The sequence below is a fragment of the Struthio camelus genome, chromosome W (assembly GCF_040807025.1).
Source record: "Struthio camelus isolate bStrCam1 chromosome W, bStrCam1.hap1, whole genome shotgun sequence".
NCBI lineage: Eukaryota > Metazoa > Chordata > Aves > Struthioniformes > Struthionidae > Struthio > Struthio camelus.
The window spans coordinates 66,884,576-66,902,608 of record NC_090981.1 but is presented as its reverse complement, the minus strand read 5'-3'; the positions used below and the strand labels follow the sequence as shown (position 1 = coordinate 66,902,608).

Below are 18,033 nucleotides of genomic sequence, written 5' to 3'. Positions count from 1 at the left end.
TCCATCCCGTGCTGGTCCATCCCGAGCGAGTCCATCCTGTGCTGGTCCATCCCGAGGGAGTCCATCCCGTGCTGGTCCACCCGAGCCGGTCCATCCCGTGCTGGTCCATCCCGAGGGAGTCCATCCCGTGCTGGTCCACCCGAGCCGGTCCACTCGAGCCGGTCCATCCCGTGCTGGTCCATCCCGAGCGAGTCCATCCCGTGCTGGTCCATCCCGAGGGAGTCCATCCCGTGCTGGTCCACCCGAGCCGGTCCACTCGAGCCGGTCCATCCCGTGCTGGTCCATCCCGAGCGAGTCCATCCTGTGCTGGTCCATCCCGAGGGAGTCCATCCCGTGCTGGTCCACCCGAGCCGGTCCACTCGAGCCGGTCCATCCCGTGCTGGTCCATCCCGAGCGAGTCCATCCCATGCTGGTCCACCCGAGCCGGTCCGTCCCGGGCCGGTCCACGCCGTGCGGTGCCGGCAGCACGGCGCCGCCCCATACCTGCGCGGGGCGCGGCGGAGGCGGAGCGGCGGTGGCAGCGGCGGCGGCGGCGGTGGTGGCGGCGGCAGCGGCGGTGGTGGCGGCGCTGCTCCCGCCCCCCCGCGGCCCCGCCCCGCGCGCTCCGGCCGGCGGCGGCCGGTGTAAAGGTCGGGCCGGCGGCACCGCGGCCCCCGCTGCTGCCTCCGCCGCCTCCGCCGCCGCCGGCCCCATGCGCCCCGCCGCGCCCCGCGCTCCCTAGCGCCCGCGCCCGCGCCCGGCCATGTCCGCGGCCCAGCTCTACACCCAGGTGCGCCCCGCGGGGGGGGGGGGCGGGGAGGGGGCTTCGGCCGGGCGGGCTGCGCACGGTTAGTTATTTATTTACCTATTATGTATGTATGTATTTATTTAACTAACTCGGTGCCCGCGGAGTGGGGCACCGGGGCTGCGCGGAGTCCTCAGCGCTTTCTCATCCTTGGAGAAAAAAAAACAAAACAAAACAAAAAACAAAATAAAAAGGGGAGAAGGGGGGAGGGAAAAAAAAAAACAACCCCCCCCCAAACCTCCCCCCCTAAACTTCTCCTTTCGGCTTTCCCGGCTTTATTTCCTGGCTTTTCCCCGCTGTTGTGCAAGTCCCGGGCAGCGCGGCGGCGCTTCACCTGTTTCCGTGCGCACCGGGAGGGCGGTGGCGCGGGGGGGGGGGGGGGGGGGGCGGTGCGCGCCCGCGGCCGCTGCGCCCGCGGGGGCGGGGAGCGCGCAGGCGTTTGCGCCCGGAAAAGTGCGAGTTACGGGCAGGAGCTCTGAAAAGCCTCAAGTCTTGTAGTGGAGGAGATAATGCCCCCTAGTCCTGATTTATTTATATATATATATATATATATATATTTATGTATATATATATTTTTTTTTTTTTTGAGCAGAGCTTGTGACCTGGGCTAGATAGCGCTTTCCCCCCCTATTTCTTAATTTATCTTCAGGACCACGCTCTGCTCCGGGACAGACACCCAGTTCCCACGGCCGACAAGGTCGGTCGCCGTCCCACACGGCGTCCCGGCACGTTCTGACCCGAAATAAGCTCGTGGCGTTTGCGGGCCAGGATATGAGCGAAGCCGGGTTTATTGAGTCAGGAACAGGGAAAATGCTCTTTTCCAGGCTTGCTTGTGGACTGGGAGCGCTGGCAGTGGCGCGGGGCGTTGGGGCTGGTGCGTGTTGCCCGGAGAGCACGTTGGTGTGAGATGTTCCCACCAAGGAGCAGGGTAGCGATGCTCTTTCTAGACCGTTTTTGTTTTGTTTTGTTTTAATTGTTTTTTGTTTTTGGTTTTTTGGACAAGACTGACCTGATGGGCAAAGGGATGAGTTAAATGCCGTGGCGGTTTCTGTGCTGGCGGTTTCTGCCCCCCCTCTAGCAAGAAGCTTTGCGTCCAGAGAGAGAAATCTCTGCTGATTGACTTGGCCTGATCCAAGAATTCGTCACTCACGGTGGGAGTTTTGCCCAAGTTGCGAGTAATAAATAACTCCTACGGAGAGAGCTGTGCATCGTTACGATGCTCTATAAGACTATTTCAGGCAGGAGGGATCGAGGGAATATGCTTATTAAAAAGTATCAATAATGTTAGGCAGAAGCTCCTAGAGAAAAGAACTTGGCTTCAGAGTGCTTTTTGCTGGAAGACTGTAACATGCCAGCATGGTCTAAGGTAATAAGGAGAATTTTAATGCTTTAAATTCTTGTTTTTTGACCGTGGTCAGCATGGAGACCATTGCCAGACTGGAAACGGTCCTTGCGAGGAATCACTTTTTGTCTCTTGTACTTAAGTGGGTTTTTTTTATTGTTGTTGTTGGATCTTTGGGTTTTTTTTTTTCCTCTGAATCTCTGCTTCTGTCTGAATTTTACAGATGGCTCTTATGTAATATTGGGGACTGTCACTTTTATTTTGGTGCCTGCTATTTAATATATAAAACGGATCGCGGATGAACTGTGAACTTTGGGGAACTCGCCCTTTGAACCTTTGTTAGCGCAAGAAGTCCCGCTGGATTCAGCAGGGCTGTCCTGTGAGCGGGCCGACCTCCAGGAGGAACAGTTTTTTTTTTCCCCTCCTCCTCTCTTTCCTGAAATGAAGCCCTCTGAGCTGGGGAGGATGCTTGGTCTCTTCTCCCATGTTCTGGTGACGGAAAGTTCTCGAGCGAAGGCCTCCGAAAGCGCCGCAGGGAGAAAACCCCAGGCCATGCTGGGAAGGGTGGTGGGCAGGGACGGGTGGTTTCCCACCAAGCCTGGCCCAGGCCCTCCTGGCTCGCCGGGGCGGTGTGGGCACCGTCGCTCTGCGTGGTGGAACGGTGATGCTGAGCTCAGAGAAACGTGCTGCGATAACCGAGCAGGATGAGGCCCCTGTGTGGGACCCATCTGCGGAAGAGGGTGGCCTGAGTCCTTGGGTTCGGCCCAGGAAAAGATGGATTTACAGAGTAACCAGGCATTAAAGCAAACAAAAGAAACGAGTAGTTGGAACGCAAACGTCCGTTAGGGTTTGAGAGACAACTGCTCTTTTAAAGCAGAAACCGCGGGATGGTCGGGCTGTACGGATAAGCTCGTCGGCGTGATGGGGGCGCCGTTTCTTGAGTCAGGATGCAGGTGAAGGGAAGCCGGGCAGTACTGCTTGCTGAAATCAATACAGTTGTCTTGCTAAAAGCCTATTGATCTGAGCCCAGTGTTGCATTAACATAGCCACAACATCGTCTCCTCCGGTGTCCTGCCTCTCACTGCTTAAACTCGAACAAAAGAAACTGCTGGAGAGCAACTTGGGAAAGAGCGAGTGGGATTTCTTGGGGCCTGCCTTCCTTCCTTGCAGCTGGGCTGCTGAGACCTGCTGTCTGATTTTCTGAGAGCCAGAGAGCCTTTGGCTTCCAGGTGACACCTGCAGAAGGTCTCCTGGGAGCTGGTGGGTTATGTGGCATCTTCTTAGCACTTGTTAAGCCAGTGCCAAAAGGGCCGAGGTGGTAAGTTTGCCGTGTTGGGCTTCAGTACTTCTCTGGGTGGCCCCTAAACCAGAGGGGAGCTGGAGCTGGTTGCCCACCAGGCTGTGACCTCCTGGTGGAGATGCTCCATGCTGTGTGTGTCCCTTGCCTGGGACATGCCACGAGGCAGAGCTGTGTGAGCTGGCAGGGGATTTCGGGGGCTCAGGAGCACAGTGTGGATGCAGCGTGATGGACGGATGCTGTCACCGAGCTGGGTTCGCAGTGCTGGTGCCGAAGTGCCGTGGCCCCTGGTGCCTCCTGTGCCCTGCACGGCTCTTCCTCGTGCAGCTCATCCCGCAGACTCGCTGCTGCAGGGGTGCAGAGCAGGAACGTGTTAGTGAGACCAAACAAGGAGAATGACTGGTGTTTAATAGCCCCCATTAAGCAAGATGATTAAGAGCTGTGCCTTAATTAAAAGCAGGTGAGTAGTTCCAGAACTGCTTGTGTGCACCAAGCTCAGCGCACGTCTGACTTTGCTTGAGTGAGTAATTAAGGGGAGTCCTTTACGACTCAGCGCACCTCTCTCTCCTAGCGCGATGTTTGGGGACTTCAGGATTGTCTGTACCTGGATTTTGTGTTGCAGAAACAAATATGGATGTAGTGCAGCTTCTGTCCCAGCAGAAGAGGTGTTGCATGGTAGCGGGTGCAGACCCGGTCCCGGAGCACGTAGCGCTACCGCCTGGGAGGGGACGGGGCGGCATCAAGGATCCCCTCTTGCAAAAAGTAAAATAAAACAAAACCTGATCAAGATGAACTTGAGCCGTGTATAACCTCGGTATAAATATATTCCTGTACTCTGTTGCAAGCGTAGCGTTGAGGGCAGCTTTGCAGAGCTTAATTTCAAGGGAATTCCTGCTATCCAAAATCGCAGGGTGTTAATTACACGTTTGTCAGAAAGCTGATGTGGGCGAGCAGGTCCGGAGTGGGATTGCCCAAGGGCAGGGCTGGCGGGAAGTGGGCCGAGGGGAGGAAAATGGTTTGCACTTGGCAGGTGGGCAACTTGCTGAGGTTCCCGCGCTCGGGCCGTTCCCGCGTCATCCCGGCCGCACAGCAGCGGCGAAACGTGCCCCAAACCAGAAGTTTGGGTGGGAAGAGGCACTGCGAGCTCTGCTCCCTCTTCCTTGTTCATCGCTTGCAGTCATCCTGTTACACCTGGGGCGGGTTGGGAGCGACGTGGTCAGGAGGGCCCCCCACCAAGACGCCCTGTCCCACCCCGGCCAGAGCCCTCCCGTGAAACCTGCTGCTGCCGCAGCTAACGCGCGCGCAGGGGTAACTGCAGTCCAATCCCTTTAAATCGTGCGTAAACCTGTGCAGCTATAAGAGGATAATGCCGGAAGTTTCTGTTCCTCCGAGCTAGGTGCTGTACGAAGTTGAGGGAGGGCGTTGCCAGCAAAAACGTGCATCTCCAGAAATGGCTTGGTTTGCATCGTGAAGCTTGAGACGAGACCCGTTTGCGTTAGTGGCCTTCGTATGGCTAGAACAAATATATCATTGCTTTTGCTTCTGGATAGTCTGCTCTCCTAAAGGTACTTCCTAAAAGGCGTTAACTGTCGATTTAAGTGTAGCCTCCGAACCAAATGCAAAACAGTGCTTCTGCCAGTCGGGAGAATGAGCTGTTCCCTTCTGCTCCCAGGGTGTCGTGTAGTTCAAGATGTGCTACTCAGAAGTTCTGCAAGCTCTTAATGAGTTAGAAACCAATACACTTATTTATTTCCCTCCCCCTTCCTCCGTTGTTCTCAGTGGCTCTTATTTGCCAAGTCTTCTTGGTAGATAATAGAACTTAATGCATTAAAAATATCCTTTTTTAATGGCTTGCTCTGGGTACGGAAAGCTCTGGCTTTCATTTAGAGTTGTCTTATTAAATAAAGGAGCTGTACTGAATTAACAGTTTCTGACCCTTGCGGGGGAGCCTTTCAAAAGCGAACGCGCCCGGTGTGATTGCCCGCTGACCGGCTGGCTGCATTACTTGGCAGAAACCTTGCGATTTCTGGAAACCTCCGAACGCCTTGTCCTTCGAGGCTTCGGCGGGGTCCGTCCTTCGTGGGCGCTTGCGGGTCCCTCCAGGGCTGAGGAGCAGCTCGAGGAGCCGGAGGAGCTCTCCTCCTCTTTGCCATCCCAAGGAGGGGTTATTTTCTCTGCACCTTCCAGTGAAACCAAGGGGGTTAGGAGGGAGCTTGCCCGTCGCGGAGTGCGTGCCTCAAAAATACATGAGGGCACGCAGTGGCGTTGGTGGAGCTGGCGGGGGTCCCTGCCTTTTTCTGCGAGGCACCTGTGCATCGCTCGCAGGGCTATAACTGGTTTTCTATATATTGCATACAAAAAAAATAAAAAATCTTCAGAATAAGCGTCGAACGTGGGAACGTTGCGGTTTGATCCAGGGACATCCGCGTCCGTCACCGCGGAGCTCCTGGGACGCAGCTCCCCGAGGACTCCTGCCGCTTCGTTGGCAACTCCTGCTAGGGAAAGCAGCTTGTGCTGGGAGGTTGTTTTAGGTTATGAAAACACGTTTGGGCCTTTTTAAGAATTCAGTTCTTGTATCCTGATGCAGGATGATAGGAAGTAGCCACGGTGGGGTCAGAAAACACTAAATTAGAAGCTCCGTGGTACTCAAGGAGAATATATTCCTGCCTTGTCTCGCATGAGCGAGATAGGCTGTGACATGTGCGCCGGGCAGCGCGGGCCAGCAGCTCGCCGGCAATTGATGTACTGTCACGTCCCTTGAATCCGCGTTTGGGATTTCTCCCGGTTGGGGAAAACGACAGCCGTGGATGGGTCGGAGCTGAAGTTTGCCTGGGCGAAGCATGGGGAAACCTCGCAAGGCACGCTGCGCCTGTCGTGCAACGCGCGCAGGGGCTGGATGCCGTCCGCTTCTCCTGTAGCGTTGCTCCAGCTGGTCCTCTGCCACCAAGGCGAGCGGCCCTGGGGGAGCAGGACCTTTGCCCACGCATCGTGCGTAATGGAGGCAGTAGTGGTTGGGCTGTCGATAAACTACCGGCTGTAGCAGCCGGCCCCGGGGCTGGTGTCCCTTCTGCCCGGGGGCAATTTGGAGAATAACCGCAGGCCGCGGCCCAGGAATTCAGCTGCGGTGTGGCGACTTGGACCTCAGCAAGCTTGTGAGAGTTGTGTGTTTATGCTGACTGTGTTTTGATCTCTGTTTTTGCAATTGTTCACCTCAGCTGCTTGTCTGACCGCACCTCTGTTACCTCCATGGCTGCAATCTGTCCCCAAAAAACCAGTTGCGCTGGGAGGTTTTCCACCAGCTGGTGCTTGCATCTTCTTGAGTCCTTCCTTCAGCCGTGTGGCTTGGGGGAGCTGCGGGTGGGATGAGGACGGGCTGCCGTGTGTTTGGCTGATCTGCGAGACGAGCCACTCCTGAGTTTGGGTTTGATGTGTCCTGAAGGTAAATGTTGCAGCTGAGCTGGGAGAGGTGATTGCTTGCAAGCTAGGTTGGATGTTGGAAGAACTTGCACGTTGCTGGAGACCTCACGCCAGGGAAGGCCTTGGTGGCTCCCGACCAGCTGTCCTGTGGCTGTGTGTCCCGGCATGGCCCATCTTGTCCTCCTGCCTTCTGCTTTGCAGGTGCCAAGGCACAGTCCATGCTAATCAGCCCGGCAGAGCTTAATTAGCTTGGTGCTTGCTTTGTGCCCTCTTGCTGGTTGGGATCAGCCAATTTCATGTCGGGTTTTTTCTTCTTCTCTTCTCCTTTGTTTAAGAGCTCCTGCCCAGGTCCTGTATTGCAGGTGTGCAATGTGAGCTGCCACCGGGGGGGGAAGGCTGGTCTGTAGGGATGAGTTGGTCCTACCTGGTGGTGCTCCGAGGGATGAGTTGTACTCGAGGGTATTTGCAGCAGGAAGCTTGGCTCTTGCTGAGTAAAGTGCTTAGGATGGAGGATTTCTGCTTTGTTGTTCCTCTCTGCTGCCAATAAGCAGATACATGAAATGATGACCGTGAAAGGGATCACGTGCATCCATAAATAGCTCTGACCAAGAAAGTTATGCACACACATGCGGGTACATGTAGCCTTCTACCTATCTATACAGATATATATAATTTTTCTATCTATATAGTCCCCAAGTTGGCCTCTTTTACTCACTTTAGTGCAAGGCAGTTCAGGCATGTTGGACTTATTCATTAATTTACATGCTATCTCATTAGTTTGTAGTTCTGGCACAAAAGGGGTAGAGCGCTGTGACGCTGCTGTAATGGTTATCTAGGAAGGGCAGCAGCAGTGATAATCTAGCTCTCGCACGACGGCAGACTTTGAACCTTGGGAGCCGGTCGGCGTGCGTAATGAACGGCGGGCTAGCTTGGGTGAAGCCCTGAGTCGTCGTTTCTCGTTGGCGCGTTGTTGGCTGCTCTTTGACCCGTTCTGCAGATGGAAGAGTTGCTTGGCCGCGGAGGGAGCGTTAGCCTGACCTACGATGCAGGGGCAGAAAAGCAGCGGCGTTTCTTGCAGCGAACCCTTAAAACTTCTTCGTTTCATGAACGAGGCTGTTGAGGCCCTTCCCTATGTGTTCCCGTCATTCCGGAGCGGGAGCGCCCGCTACCCGCTGCCCGCCGTGCCCCTGCTCCCGTCCTTCACCCCTTTGGAACAAATTCCACTTGTGGATCTTTTTTTCTTTTTTTTTTTTCCTCCCCTTCCCTAGCAATTTATTTATACAGGTTTTCCTTGTTATCTCCGCGAAGGTGTGGAGCCAGTGCCTTGAGAAACCCAGGCAACCTGCGCTGTTACCCTTGCGGTGACTTAGTGGTCAAACTGCCATACGATATTCCCATGCAGATGCGGGGAGCTCGTAGGATGTGCCAAGCGCCCTTTACGGGCTTCTTGGGAACAGGATGTGTTGGGAATGAATTACCGCCGCCGTTCGTCAGAACGACGTGTTGCATCGTGGGAACGGGTCCTCGTGAGACGCGCTTCTTCAAAGCGGAAAGGCCCTGAATACGTTTAAAGATGCCTTTTAAAAAAAACATGCAGTATGGTAATAGGAATGTTCAATTTTTTTTTGCAAAATCCATGCAGGAGCAGTTTTGAGTGGATCCCCCTGCCAGTCGCGGGAAAAACCTCCGACTGCTCTTTTGTCACCCGCTGCCAAATCCCTGAGCAGGCCGCGGGAGCGGAGGCAGCCTGGCAGCTCAGGCTGCAGACATGCTGCGCAGCAAATTGATGTTGAAGGCTGCAAAAAAAAAAGAAAAAAAAAAAAAGAAATCCCATCGACATTGCTCCACTGTGCTGGGAGGTGGGCTCGGCGGACGCAACTCTGCGGCTCCATGTCCTCGGTGCCCCAGCAGTGAGGATTAGGATGGTCCCTGTTCTCCTGCAGCAGGAGATGGCAGACTTGCTGCTAGCAAAAGCCTGGGGTCATGTGTTGCCTTTCTGCATTTGATTTACCATTCAATCTGGGGATGCAATTTGACTCCGCAGGTTGGTTTGCCCATCTGATGTGGAAATGGCTCCATTTCGTGGTTTCCTCCTTGTGCACATCAAAGCTGCACCCCGAAAGGACAAAAAGTCAGGGCAAGCGTAGCTCGGAGCAGCGAGCGGGTGCAAAGATCCTGAGATGATGAAAACCTGCTTTCCTTCTAATTAAGCTGAGCAACTCCCTCGTGGGTTTATGGTTCTTAATTACTCTGAGTTCTAATAACCGGGCGCTGCATGCGTCGCTCGGTTTGAAAGGATGCATAGGTCCATCACCTGCGTGGCCATTGCCAGCCTTCACCACCAGCCTGTTTTCGCTGTTGACCAGCGTTGAACGCTTCTGCTGGTCAAAGAAAAAAATAATAAAGGGAATAAAAGCCCAAGTACCACTCGCCAGGCTTTTGCCTTGTTGCCTTTCTGTCCTGCCTGCACCTGGATATTTGAATTTACAGCCCCGGCTCGGCCAGGAAGGTCGTCGTTCCTGGAGTCTGTTCTGAGAAATGCCAGAAGTCTCTGGTCTAACTCCAGGAAGCCCAGATAACTTTCCACCTGCTTGGTTTCTTTTGCTTTGTTTTTTGTTTTCCTTTTTCAGTTGACTTTTCTGCCTGGGCCCTGACCCAGTGAGGCGATAACTCGCTCTGTGCAAAGCGATCAGATGAATGCTTACGCTTCGGCTGCTCTGCCTGGCCTTGCCGAGCTGGTGTATCTCCGTTCGTCTCCTCTCCCATGAACTACTGCAGAGGTGCTGGGGGATGGAGTCAGAGCTGTTGTGTAAAATTAAAAAAAAAACCCAAAACACAAAAAAACTTGAGTGCTACTACTTTTTTTTTTTTATTATTCTTATAATTTTTTACAGGCTGGTAAACTGGATCAAATGCCCATCTAGCCCTTCACCAGTTTGCTGGGAGCCAAGGCTGCTCGCTGCTTGGGAACCCTGCACGCTCTTAAACAGCACCAGAATAAACTCCTAGATTAGGTGCCATAGCTAATGTTCATCCGTTCTTGTTTTTCCCCTCTGCCTGCTTTCCCGCAGCCCCGCGTCACTGAGCGGGTTATTGCGGTGCCATCCCTCCCCGGCGCGGGAACAGGGCGACAAAATCCCCGACGCCGGGCAGACGTGAGCGGATTTGTGCCATCTCGTTTGAACCCCGTCTCTCCATTTCTGAGCCTTAAAAATGAGAGATCTATTTTCTGCTTGGTAGTTGGGTTTTTTTGTTTCTTTGTTTGTTTATTTGTTTGTTGTGTGTGTGAGGGTGAAGTTGTGCTCCAAGAGCCTCTGCACCCGCTCGGCACCAGCAAGCTGCAGCCGTGCCCGCTCCGCTCTCATCATAAGCTCTTGCTCGTAACAAATGACTACAGAAGAGATCAAAAACATCCTTTGTGCTCTTTGGGAAATCTGTCGCTACTCTTTGCCAGCCTGAGTGGGATGTAAAACCTAAACGTTCGTTCTGGCTCTGTTGGAGGGATGGATTTTTATTTTAAATCATCTTTAAGAACAAGATTTGCTTGGATTGGCCTTTCAGGATCTGAGTATCTGATACTTTAGTAGCTATGGAGATGATGGGATGGGTGAGGGGATGAGTGAGGCTCTGTTCAGCCTGTGCAGATCTTTCCCGGCCCCAACATTGCTTGCAGTTGAGCCAGGCCAGTACAGGTGTCCCCGTGCACCTCTGCTCGACACGAAGCCCAGCTTTTGAGCTGTGACTGGGTGCACAGTGGGGGCTTCACCAGTGTAACCGACAGGAGTCTTTGGTGTTGGGCAGACGGGCTGCTGCTAAGGGTTCTCCAAGCCTTTAGTATCTTCTTGCTGAAGAAGGTGCTGTATCCTAGAGGTCTCAACTCGGTTAGGAAGTTTCAGGAGTAGAAGGTCATGAGAAATATTTTCTGTTCACCTATTTGCTAAATGTTGTCCAGATCTCATCTGATCGCTGACTTGAGCAGTATCTAGGAGCTTAAACAGAAGTACTGAGAGGGAGGAAGGGAGCAGAGATCTCCAAGCCATGCTGCCGCATCGCTTCTCCCTGGGTCCCTGGCAGGGTTTGGATTAGTGGATGTCCTTCCTGGAGCTGCTGGCTGCGGGGAAGGAAGCTGGTGGCACTGGCAGGTCAGCTTTGCACCATCTCCAAGAGTAAGCCCAAGCGGGAAGCTGTGATGAAGTTCTCCAAGCCAGGCAGTCTTGGCTTGGAGAGTCATGGGCAAGGTCTGCCCCTTGTGTCTTCAGGGGCCTCACCACTGCAGTGGGATTAGTGGTGCTGCTGCCTTCTAGATGGCAGAGAGGCTCTTGAGAGCAGCTTAGGGTGAAGAGGTGCTTTATGTTGGGGAAATGTCAGGCACGTGGAGTTTGTAGCAGACTGCTGTCTCTTGTCCTGCTCCTCTTTGTTAATGGGAACCACCCCTGAAGGTGAGGTCCTGAGCTACTGATGGTCAGAGGAGGGATGGGAAGATCCTTAAACCCTCCGGCTTTAGCCTCTCCCGTCGTGCCAACCCTCCGCAGGGTTGTGAAAGGACGCTCCCCTTTCCTCCTGAATCAAAAAGGGAAAAAAAAACGACCTTAATGCCAGTGTCATGACTGGGCAGAAAGATTAATCGCTTCACTGGATTTCTGTCTTGGCGAGAAGATGAAGTATTTAGGAATGCGGTCAACTGCTGAGCAGTAGGAAATAGAGTTCAGGCCAACACGGCCAGATGGAAACCACTTCATCTCCCGCTATGGGGGAAGGATTGAAGTAATTAAAACTTGCATCTTGCCCGAAATACAGCTACTCTCTGGGCATGCCCTATCTGCAAAGCTGATGAAAAATACCCACTTGCAATATGTGTTTTAAGGTTATGTGCTTCAGATGCCCTGCTCCTGCCATGAGGCCAGGCAGAAAGGCTGGAGCAGGTCCTCCCTTGCAAATCTGCACTGGCTGCAGTAGTTGGCCTCCTCTCCCGCATGAATAATGCAGGACACCTGCCAAACGGCAACCAAACAGTTTCACCTTCCTGGTCCTCCAGCTACATCTAATCGTCGCATGGCTGTTGGGCAGCAGTAGTCTTCTGCCCAGCTGGACCCTAGCTACACCTATACGCATGGCCAACCAACCAGACTCTCTCGCAGCCCTTCTGGGCTGTGATATTTTATTTTACTTTTATTTTTGGTCCTTTTCTGTTGGTTTTAGGTGACACTGGCATCCTTGTGCTCTGAAGGGGGATTCTGGTTACTAAGAGATGAGGCTTCTCAGTTGTAACTGGAGTCCTCTCCAGCTCTCCGATTCGGAAAGTCTCAGACAACGCTTTGGATACGAGTTGGGCCTGACCTATTAGTTTACTTGCTGTTATATGCCAGGTTTTTATAGGGTATTTTCTGTTTTCTCTTCGAGTGGCAGGATTACTTTTTGTTTGCTTTGAAATTCCAGATACCCTATACTACTTTGCTTGGTATTATCCAAATTTAGGCTGTAGCTAATCTCCAGTGTGACGCTTTTTTTGCTGTCTCTGTGCAGAAGAGAAGACTGGATGTGGTGCTTGATGGAGAATCCCTGATACTGAGGTGGTAAAAGGTGTTTTGAATCATCGAGTTATGCAGTTCTTAAGTTAGTGAGGCTTCATGCTTTCAGCAACTGCAAGCAGTTTCTTGTCGTTATGCGTTCAGGGCTGAAGTGTGGACATTTTATTGGAAGGTTTCTCCTTTAGAAACAATTTAATTTTCATTAGTAATGTTTTGGGGGAGCAATCTGTTGGAAGCTATTTCATCCAGCATGCTGTCTTTCAGCTTATAAACCCTCTTTCATGTGGCTCGTTCAGGGGAAAAATGGCATTACGCACTACCTCAGTCATTCAGATGTCACAGAGGAGATTGCGTTTGACTAATCAGGGGAAATTTGGGAAGATTTAGTAATGCCAGGAGACATGACCCAGTTTCAGATAAATGCGTTTCAGACAATAGAGGTACTACACAGTGGAGGAGGGGAAGATGGCCACAGGGTTGAAATACTTAATTACTATTTATCTTTTTTTATTGTGCTGCCTCTTTCTTGGATCCGGAGCTGCCGGCCGGACCCTCTCCGGGATGCAGCTGCCCTGGCAAAGGAGGCCGGCTCCGACGGAGGTTTTGCTTGGTTTGTTAGGCGGTGGTACAGCCTCCGGGCTGGATCTGGGGCTGCCGGCCGCTGTGACCTGCTGGCATTCACCAGGAGCGTGCTGGGAGTCTGCTTGGGTTTGCTCTGGAGTCCCTGCCCTTTGGTGTTCCCGAATACGAAATCTGGCTTGGTTGTTCAAGAGATGGACAAGAGTTGTTCCAGAGCTGAAGGGCCCGTCACCATTTGCTTCCTGTGTGATGATACCCCTAGGTGTGAGATGGTGGTTAATGGTGTTTTGACGGTGGTTCAGCTTTGGTGCTGCACTGTGACCTTTCCGCAGTTGGTGGTGAGCCCCTAAGGTCTTCTCTTGAGGTGGTGGGAAGCCTAGAATTAAAATAAGGCTCGGAGCAATGAACTGATGTGAATAACAAACTTCTGGGTAACTTCTACTCTTGGGATTAGAAAAGAGGGGGGAAAAGTTTGCTCAGAAGTGGGGAACCTGTTGCCTTGTTGTAGGAGCTGGGACTCTAGAAGGCTGCTCGAACGCTCTGGCTGGGTAAGAGGAGACCTCATGATGCTCATCTGATCCAGAGGTTGTCCTTCCTGTGAAGTGGATCTTAAGTAGAGGAGACCATAAATCCGTATAGCGCAGTTCCGGGGCTTTCCTTGTGCTGCAACCCGATACAACCCTTACATGTTTATATGCAGTTCATACCTATTCCAGTATTGTTCTAGGTTTTCAGCCAAAATCAACAGAAATTGCAGGGGCGTAGCACTATGATCTTTTAAAAACTGAGAGGGCTGGAGGGTAGAAACTGCATAATTTTTCGGTGCAGTATATTCTGTCAAGCAACTTATGGCTGTTTGTGCAAGGTTTGTATTTGCAGCCGTGAGCTAGAACGTTTTAATTTTATAAGGAGTTTTAAACAGAATTTAAGCTTGTAACCTTTTATAAAAATAGTTTTATAACCTGCCCAGGGTGAGGCAACAAAACTTCTACCTTAATTTCATATTGGAGCTAAGCGTCTGGATGTATGTGGAAATTGGCAGCAGTGTGAATGTCCTACGGGATGTATCAATGTCAGCGCCCAGCTGATAAGGGGAAGGAGCATCTTGCCGCATGGGCATGCGGTCTGGGAGGTCGGTGTTCAGGGAAAATCCCCCACCGAGGGATGTGCGGCAACCACTGCTGATTTCTGGAAGGGGGTTCAGGCTTTCGACTTCTTGCCTTTATTGTTGAAAACAGCCTTTTGAATGATTGTTCAGCTCTAGGTGGTTTTTTTAATGCTTTATTTTTGCCTGCAGCTGTGGATTCTACTGCTGTGTCTGCACCTTGCCAGCCCAGGAAGTTGCAGTCATTCCTCACTGCAAATGAAATAAGATAGTCTTTATAATGGCTGGCCTTGTTGGTAGGGTTTTTTTTTTTTTCCTCTTTTCCTTTCTTTTTTTTTTGCCCTCCCCTTTCTCCTCTCCTCCTGCACTTTTCGTGGCTGGATTGGATTTTTCCAGCTGCTTTAGTTTCGAGCTGGTTGGGTGGGATTGCATTGCTCTGAAGCCTTCCACGTGCGCACGGGACAGGCACACTGAGTCTTGCAGGCTGGCTCCATCCCACCGCTTCTCCTAAGTCATGCACCGGACTGGTGGCACAGCCCAGTTGACACTGAAAGCAGCTGCTGTGGTTGGTGCTGGGAAGTGGGGAGGCCGGATGGCCCCAGCCCCGCTGCCTTCTTCCTCCAAACCGGGGGGAGAACTGAATGGTAATACCACCACTGAAGGAAGGGGTGGGAAAAAAGTCCCAAAGAAGGTGGAGAACGGCAACGTCGTGGACGTAAATCACCATCGTCCAGGCGTGAGCAAGGTGCCGGTGCTGGACCCGGCAAGGGATGTGCAGGGAGGCAGAACGGGGGCCATCTGCAGAGGGGTTCAAGCGGGGTTACAAGCCCTGGTTCCTACCCTACTGGGCACAGCTGAATGAAAGCAGGAGGAAAGGAGAGCTCGGGGAGACAAGGCTCGATACACTCCTGCCATGCTGCAGCAGGTCGTGCCTTTTGTATATGGTGGCATTTAACCTGGGGAGGTGCAGAGCGAATAGCCCAGCTCTGCTCAGGGTGTGTGGTGCACCCAACTTCTGTCTGTTGGGAGGTGCAGCTGCTCCTGTCCCTGCCTGTGTCTGCTGGTGGGCACAAAGTGCTGCTGCTGCTGCTGGGAAAGCGGGAATTTGGGTGTCTGTTCCAGGGCAGCTGGATTTCCTGCCTTAAAATAGCTCCAGAGATCACACCAAGCTCTGCATGTCTCCATCTGCAGAGGACAGTGTTTTGCTCCGAGTGAGCACAAGTGGATATCTTAAATACTGTTTATTCTGTTCTTGTCTGTGACAACAGCTCTTCGGAGGACTTGCAGGCATTTCTGTGCTAGGCTGGCTGGAGGGAGAGAATTCATTTGCAGAAAGTCTCCGTGAAGCGTCCTGGGTGCCTCTTCTGAGAGCCTGAGACCTTATTCAAACGCTTCCTGGGGAAGGCCAGCAGTGCCTCTTAACTACTTTGAAAATTAGAATTTTTTCCTGAGTAGCTTCCCAAATTCTGTGGGTGTGTGTGTTTTGTCTTTTTGTTTGGTTTTTGTTTCTTTTTTTTTCTCTTTTTACCAAGCTGTAGTAAGTTTCAAGCACCTTTAATGAGCAGATTAGCACTCTCCGCAGGCTAAAGTCCTTCTTCTCTTGTCATGAAGCCTTGAAGGCAGTATACTGACAGTCCCCTGGATATGCAACTCTGTAGAAAAATGGTGCTCTAACATGCTATCTACAGTGCTTGCTGGAACATATCCAGCCCTAGTTTGTGTCTAAATAAATTCATTTCCTCTGTACATACCTCTGGGCATGTGAATTGTGCACTGGGGCCTCAAGGGGCTCTAAACTGCTAATTCTGGTCGTGTCCCATAAAACGCTTGAGTAGGATTTTAAAGCATTAGTAGCTCCTTGACCTATTCTTTAGGGATGTGCATATGCTTGTGACATTTGTGTAGCTTAAACATTTAATGGTGTTAAGCAACCTTAAAGAGCACCGGAAGACAACCTTTGCCTCTTCCCTGTACCCAGACATGACGCAGTCACGTTGGCTGTTTCGGGCACTTGTTGATTAGTCTCTGGCTGGATGCTTGTCCATGAAGGTGAGGCTGCCTTGCTTTGCTCTCCGTGGCCATTGTGGACACGCTGCGTTAATGGAAACCACGATGGAGGTTCTTGGGAAGTAAATCCCACCATGTGCAGTGAGGAGGTGTCGGTGCCCCACAGCAAGAGGAAAGGGCCAGCATACGTGTGGCTACAGCTGAAGATGCTGTTTGCCTGACTTGCTGGAGAAGGCACCTGCAGCACTTTGTGGAACCGTGAAGGCTTCACTTAATCCTGGGATTCTGCTTGTGGTTCTTGGAGCACTTGGGACTTTTAAGAGCTTGTCTCCACTCAGATAAGTGCTCAGCCTAAAATGGTAGGAGCTGTCCAGTTGAAGGACATGTAGGACGTGAAGGACATGTCTACTAGGAGCAGCACCCTGGCATTCACATCAAGGTATCAACTTAGGTGGGATCTGTGGTGGCTTTTTGGGCAGCATCTCTTGAGACTGTATTTGAAATCGTGCATGGCGCTGGGAGCTCATGTGATCTTTGGATGACTGAGGAATGATAGTACCCAAGTTGGTAGGAAGATGGTCTTGCTATTTCTGTGCACACAGGTAATACAAAAGCTAGACGACTCACTCTCACGTGCCCAGGAAGGGAGCTGAAAAGTTAGGAAGAGCTAAAAATTATCTGGGATCTGGAAAAACCTGTTCTGCAGTCAGGCTAAATTTCAATACACTTAATTTGTCCAGGAAGGACGAGGTCATTCTGGAAGGACTCGCCTCCACTCTTCCTGCCCATGCACAACCTAACTTAGCGGGTAGGGGCAGAGCAAAATCCAGCAGCTGAGGCTAGAAGGAGCCAGCCCAGGAGTTGGACATGCTGCAGCTGGATATGCCAAAATCAGAGATTTTTTTTTAAGCTATATTTTCTAGGCAGAACTCGAAGGCGAAACCAGCAAAACGATCGTCTCATGTCCGTGGTATGAAGCATCTCAAGGGACCTGTCTCTGTTTTCTGAGTAGCAGACGGCTACTCATAAAACAGTTTACACTTGCGTTTGTTTCGGGCAAGCCAAGCGTTTTACGGGAAGGTCTTCCGGGCAGTCCGGCGTCCGCGCGTCACACCGCGGTCCTTCCCGCGGCACGAGCCTCGCGGGGGGATGCTGAAATCCTCCCACTGCAAACTGATAAAACTTACCTGCAGCACTCAGACGACTGGAGCACGCTATGTCCTTTTACGTCCTACGGCTTGGAGAGATTTACAGCCTGTTCTCCCCGGCGCTGGGGGGAAGGAGGTGTGGAGGAGGAGGTGGCCTTTCCCTCCCGTGCGTGCAAGTATAGAAGTGTCAGAGGAGCAGGGAAAACCCATCTCCGGAGGTCTCCAGCCTCAGTTTCCTGGCTGAAAACATGCAGTGGGAATCCTGATTTATTTATTTATTTATTTATTTATTTATTTTCAGACAAAGCCCAGCCTTTTGGTAGTGCCCCATTGACCGTTAGCAAAAGGCAAACCTCCTCCGGGAATAGGCTCAGATACTCTCTAAACGGGTTAAACTACTTTCCTATGAAAAGAGCCTTTGTGAAAACCAGTACCTCAGGGTTTCTTGCTGGAAAAGCAGCAGTCACAGACCAAATGTGCCAGGCAGCCCCCACTATGGATGACTCTTGGCCAGCTGATCTCACCTGGGTTCCCCCTGTGGGCAGTAGAAATGGGTACCATGCCCAGCACCTTTTAAATAACAAGCAATCTAGTGTTCCTAAATAACACCAAAATGATGCAATGTGAACTTCTCTGCCTATAACTTAGCCTGATAAACGCTTGTATATTGAAGCATTATATGCTATGAAATAAGCTCAGCAGAAGTAACCTTCAGCAGCTCCGGAAAATAGTGTCTGGACAGGGTGGTTGGCTGCGACCGGGGCCGGGTGCCACGTCGGTGCGTTTTCAGCATTGCATCGTTATGTCATGGAGTCAATCACGCACA

General features: G+C 52.0%; 1 protein-coding gene across 2 annotated transcripts in view; it reads left to right on the top strand.

Annotated features, from left to right (window-relative positions):
- The first annotated feature begins 613 nt into the window (after window positions 1–613).
- LOC104138524 (unconventional myosin-Vb) overlaps window positions 614–18,033 on the top strand; it is a 133,778-nt gene continuing 116,358 nt past the window's right edge. The window contains exon 1 of one of the 2 annotated variants that reach the window (XM_068924538.1): window positions 614–769. In XM_068924538.1, the coding sequence (XP_068780639.1) occupies window positions 743–769 (27 nt within the window). In that variant the 5' untranslated portion in view covers window positions 614–742. The remainder of the gene's footprint in view (window positions 770–18,033) is intronic. The other variant, XM_068924537.1, reaches the window with a different exon arrangement.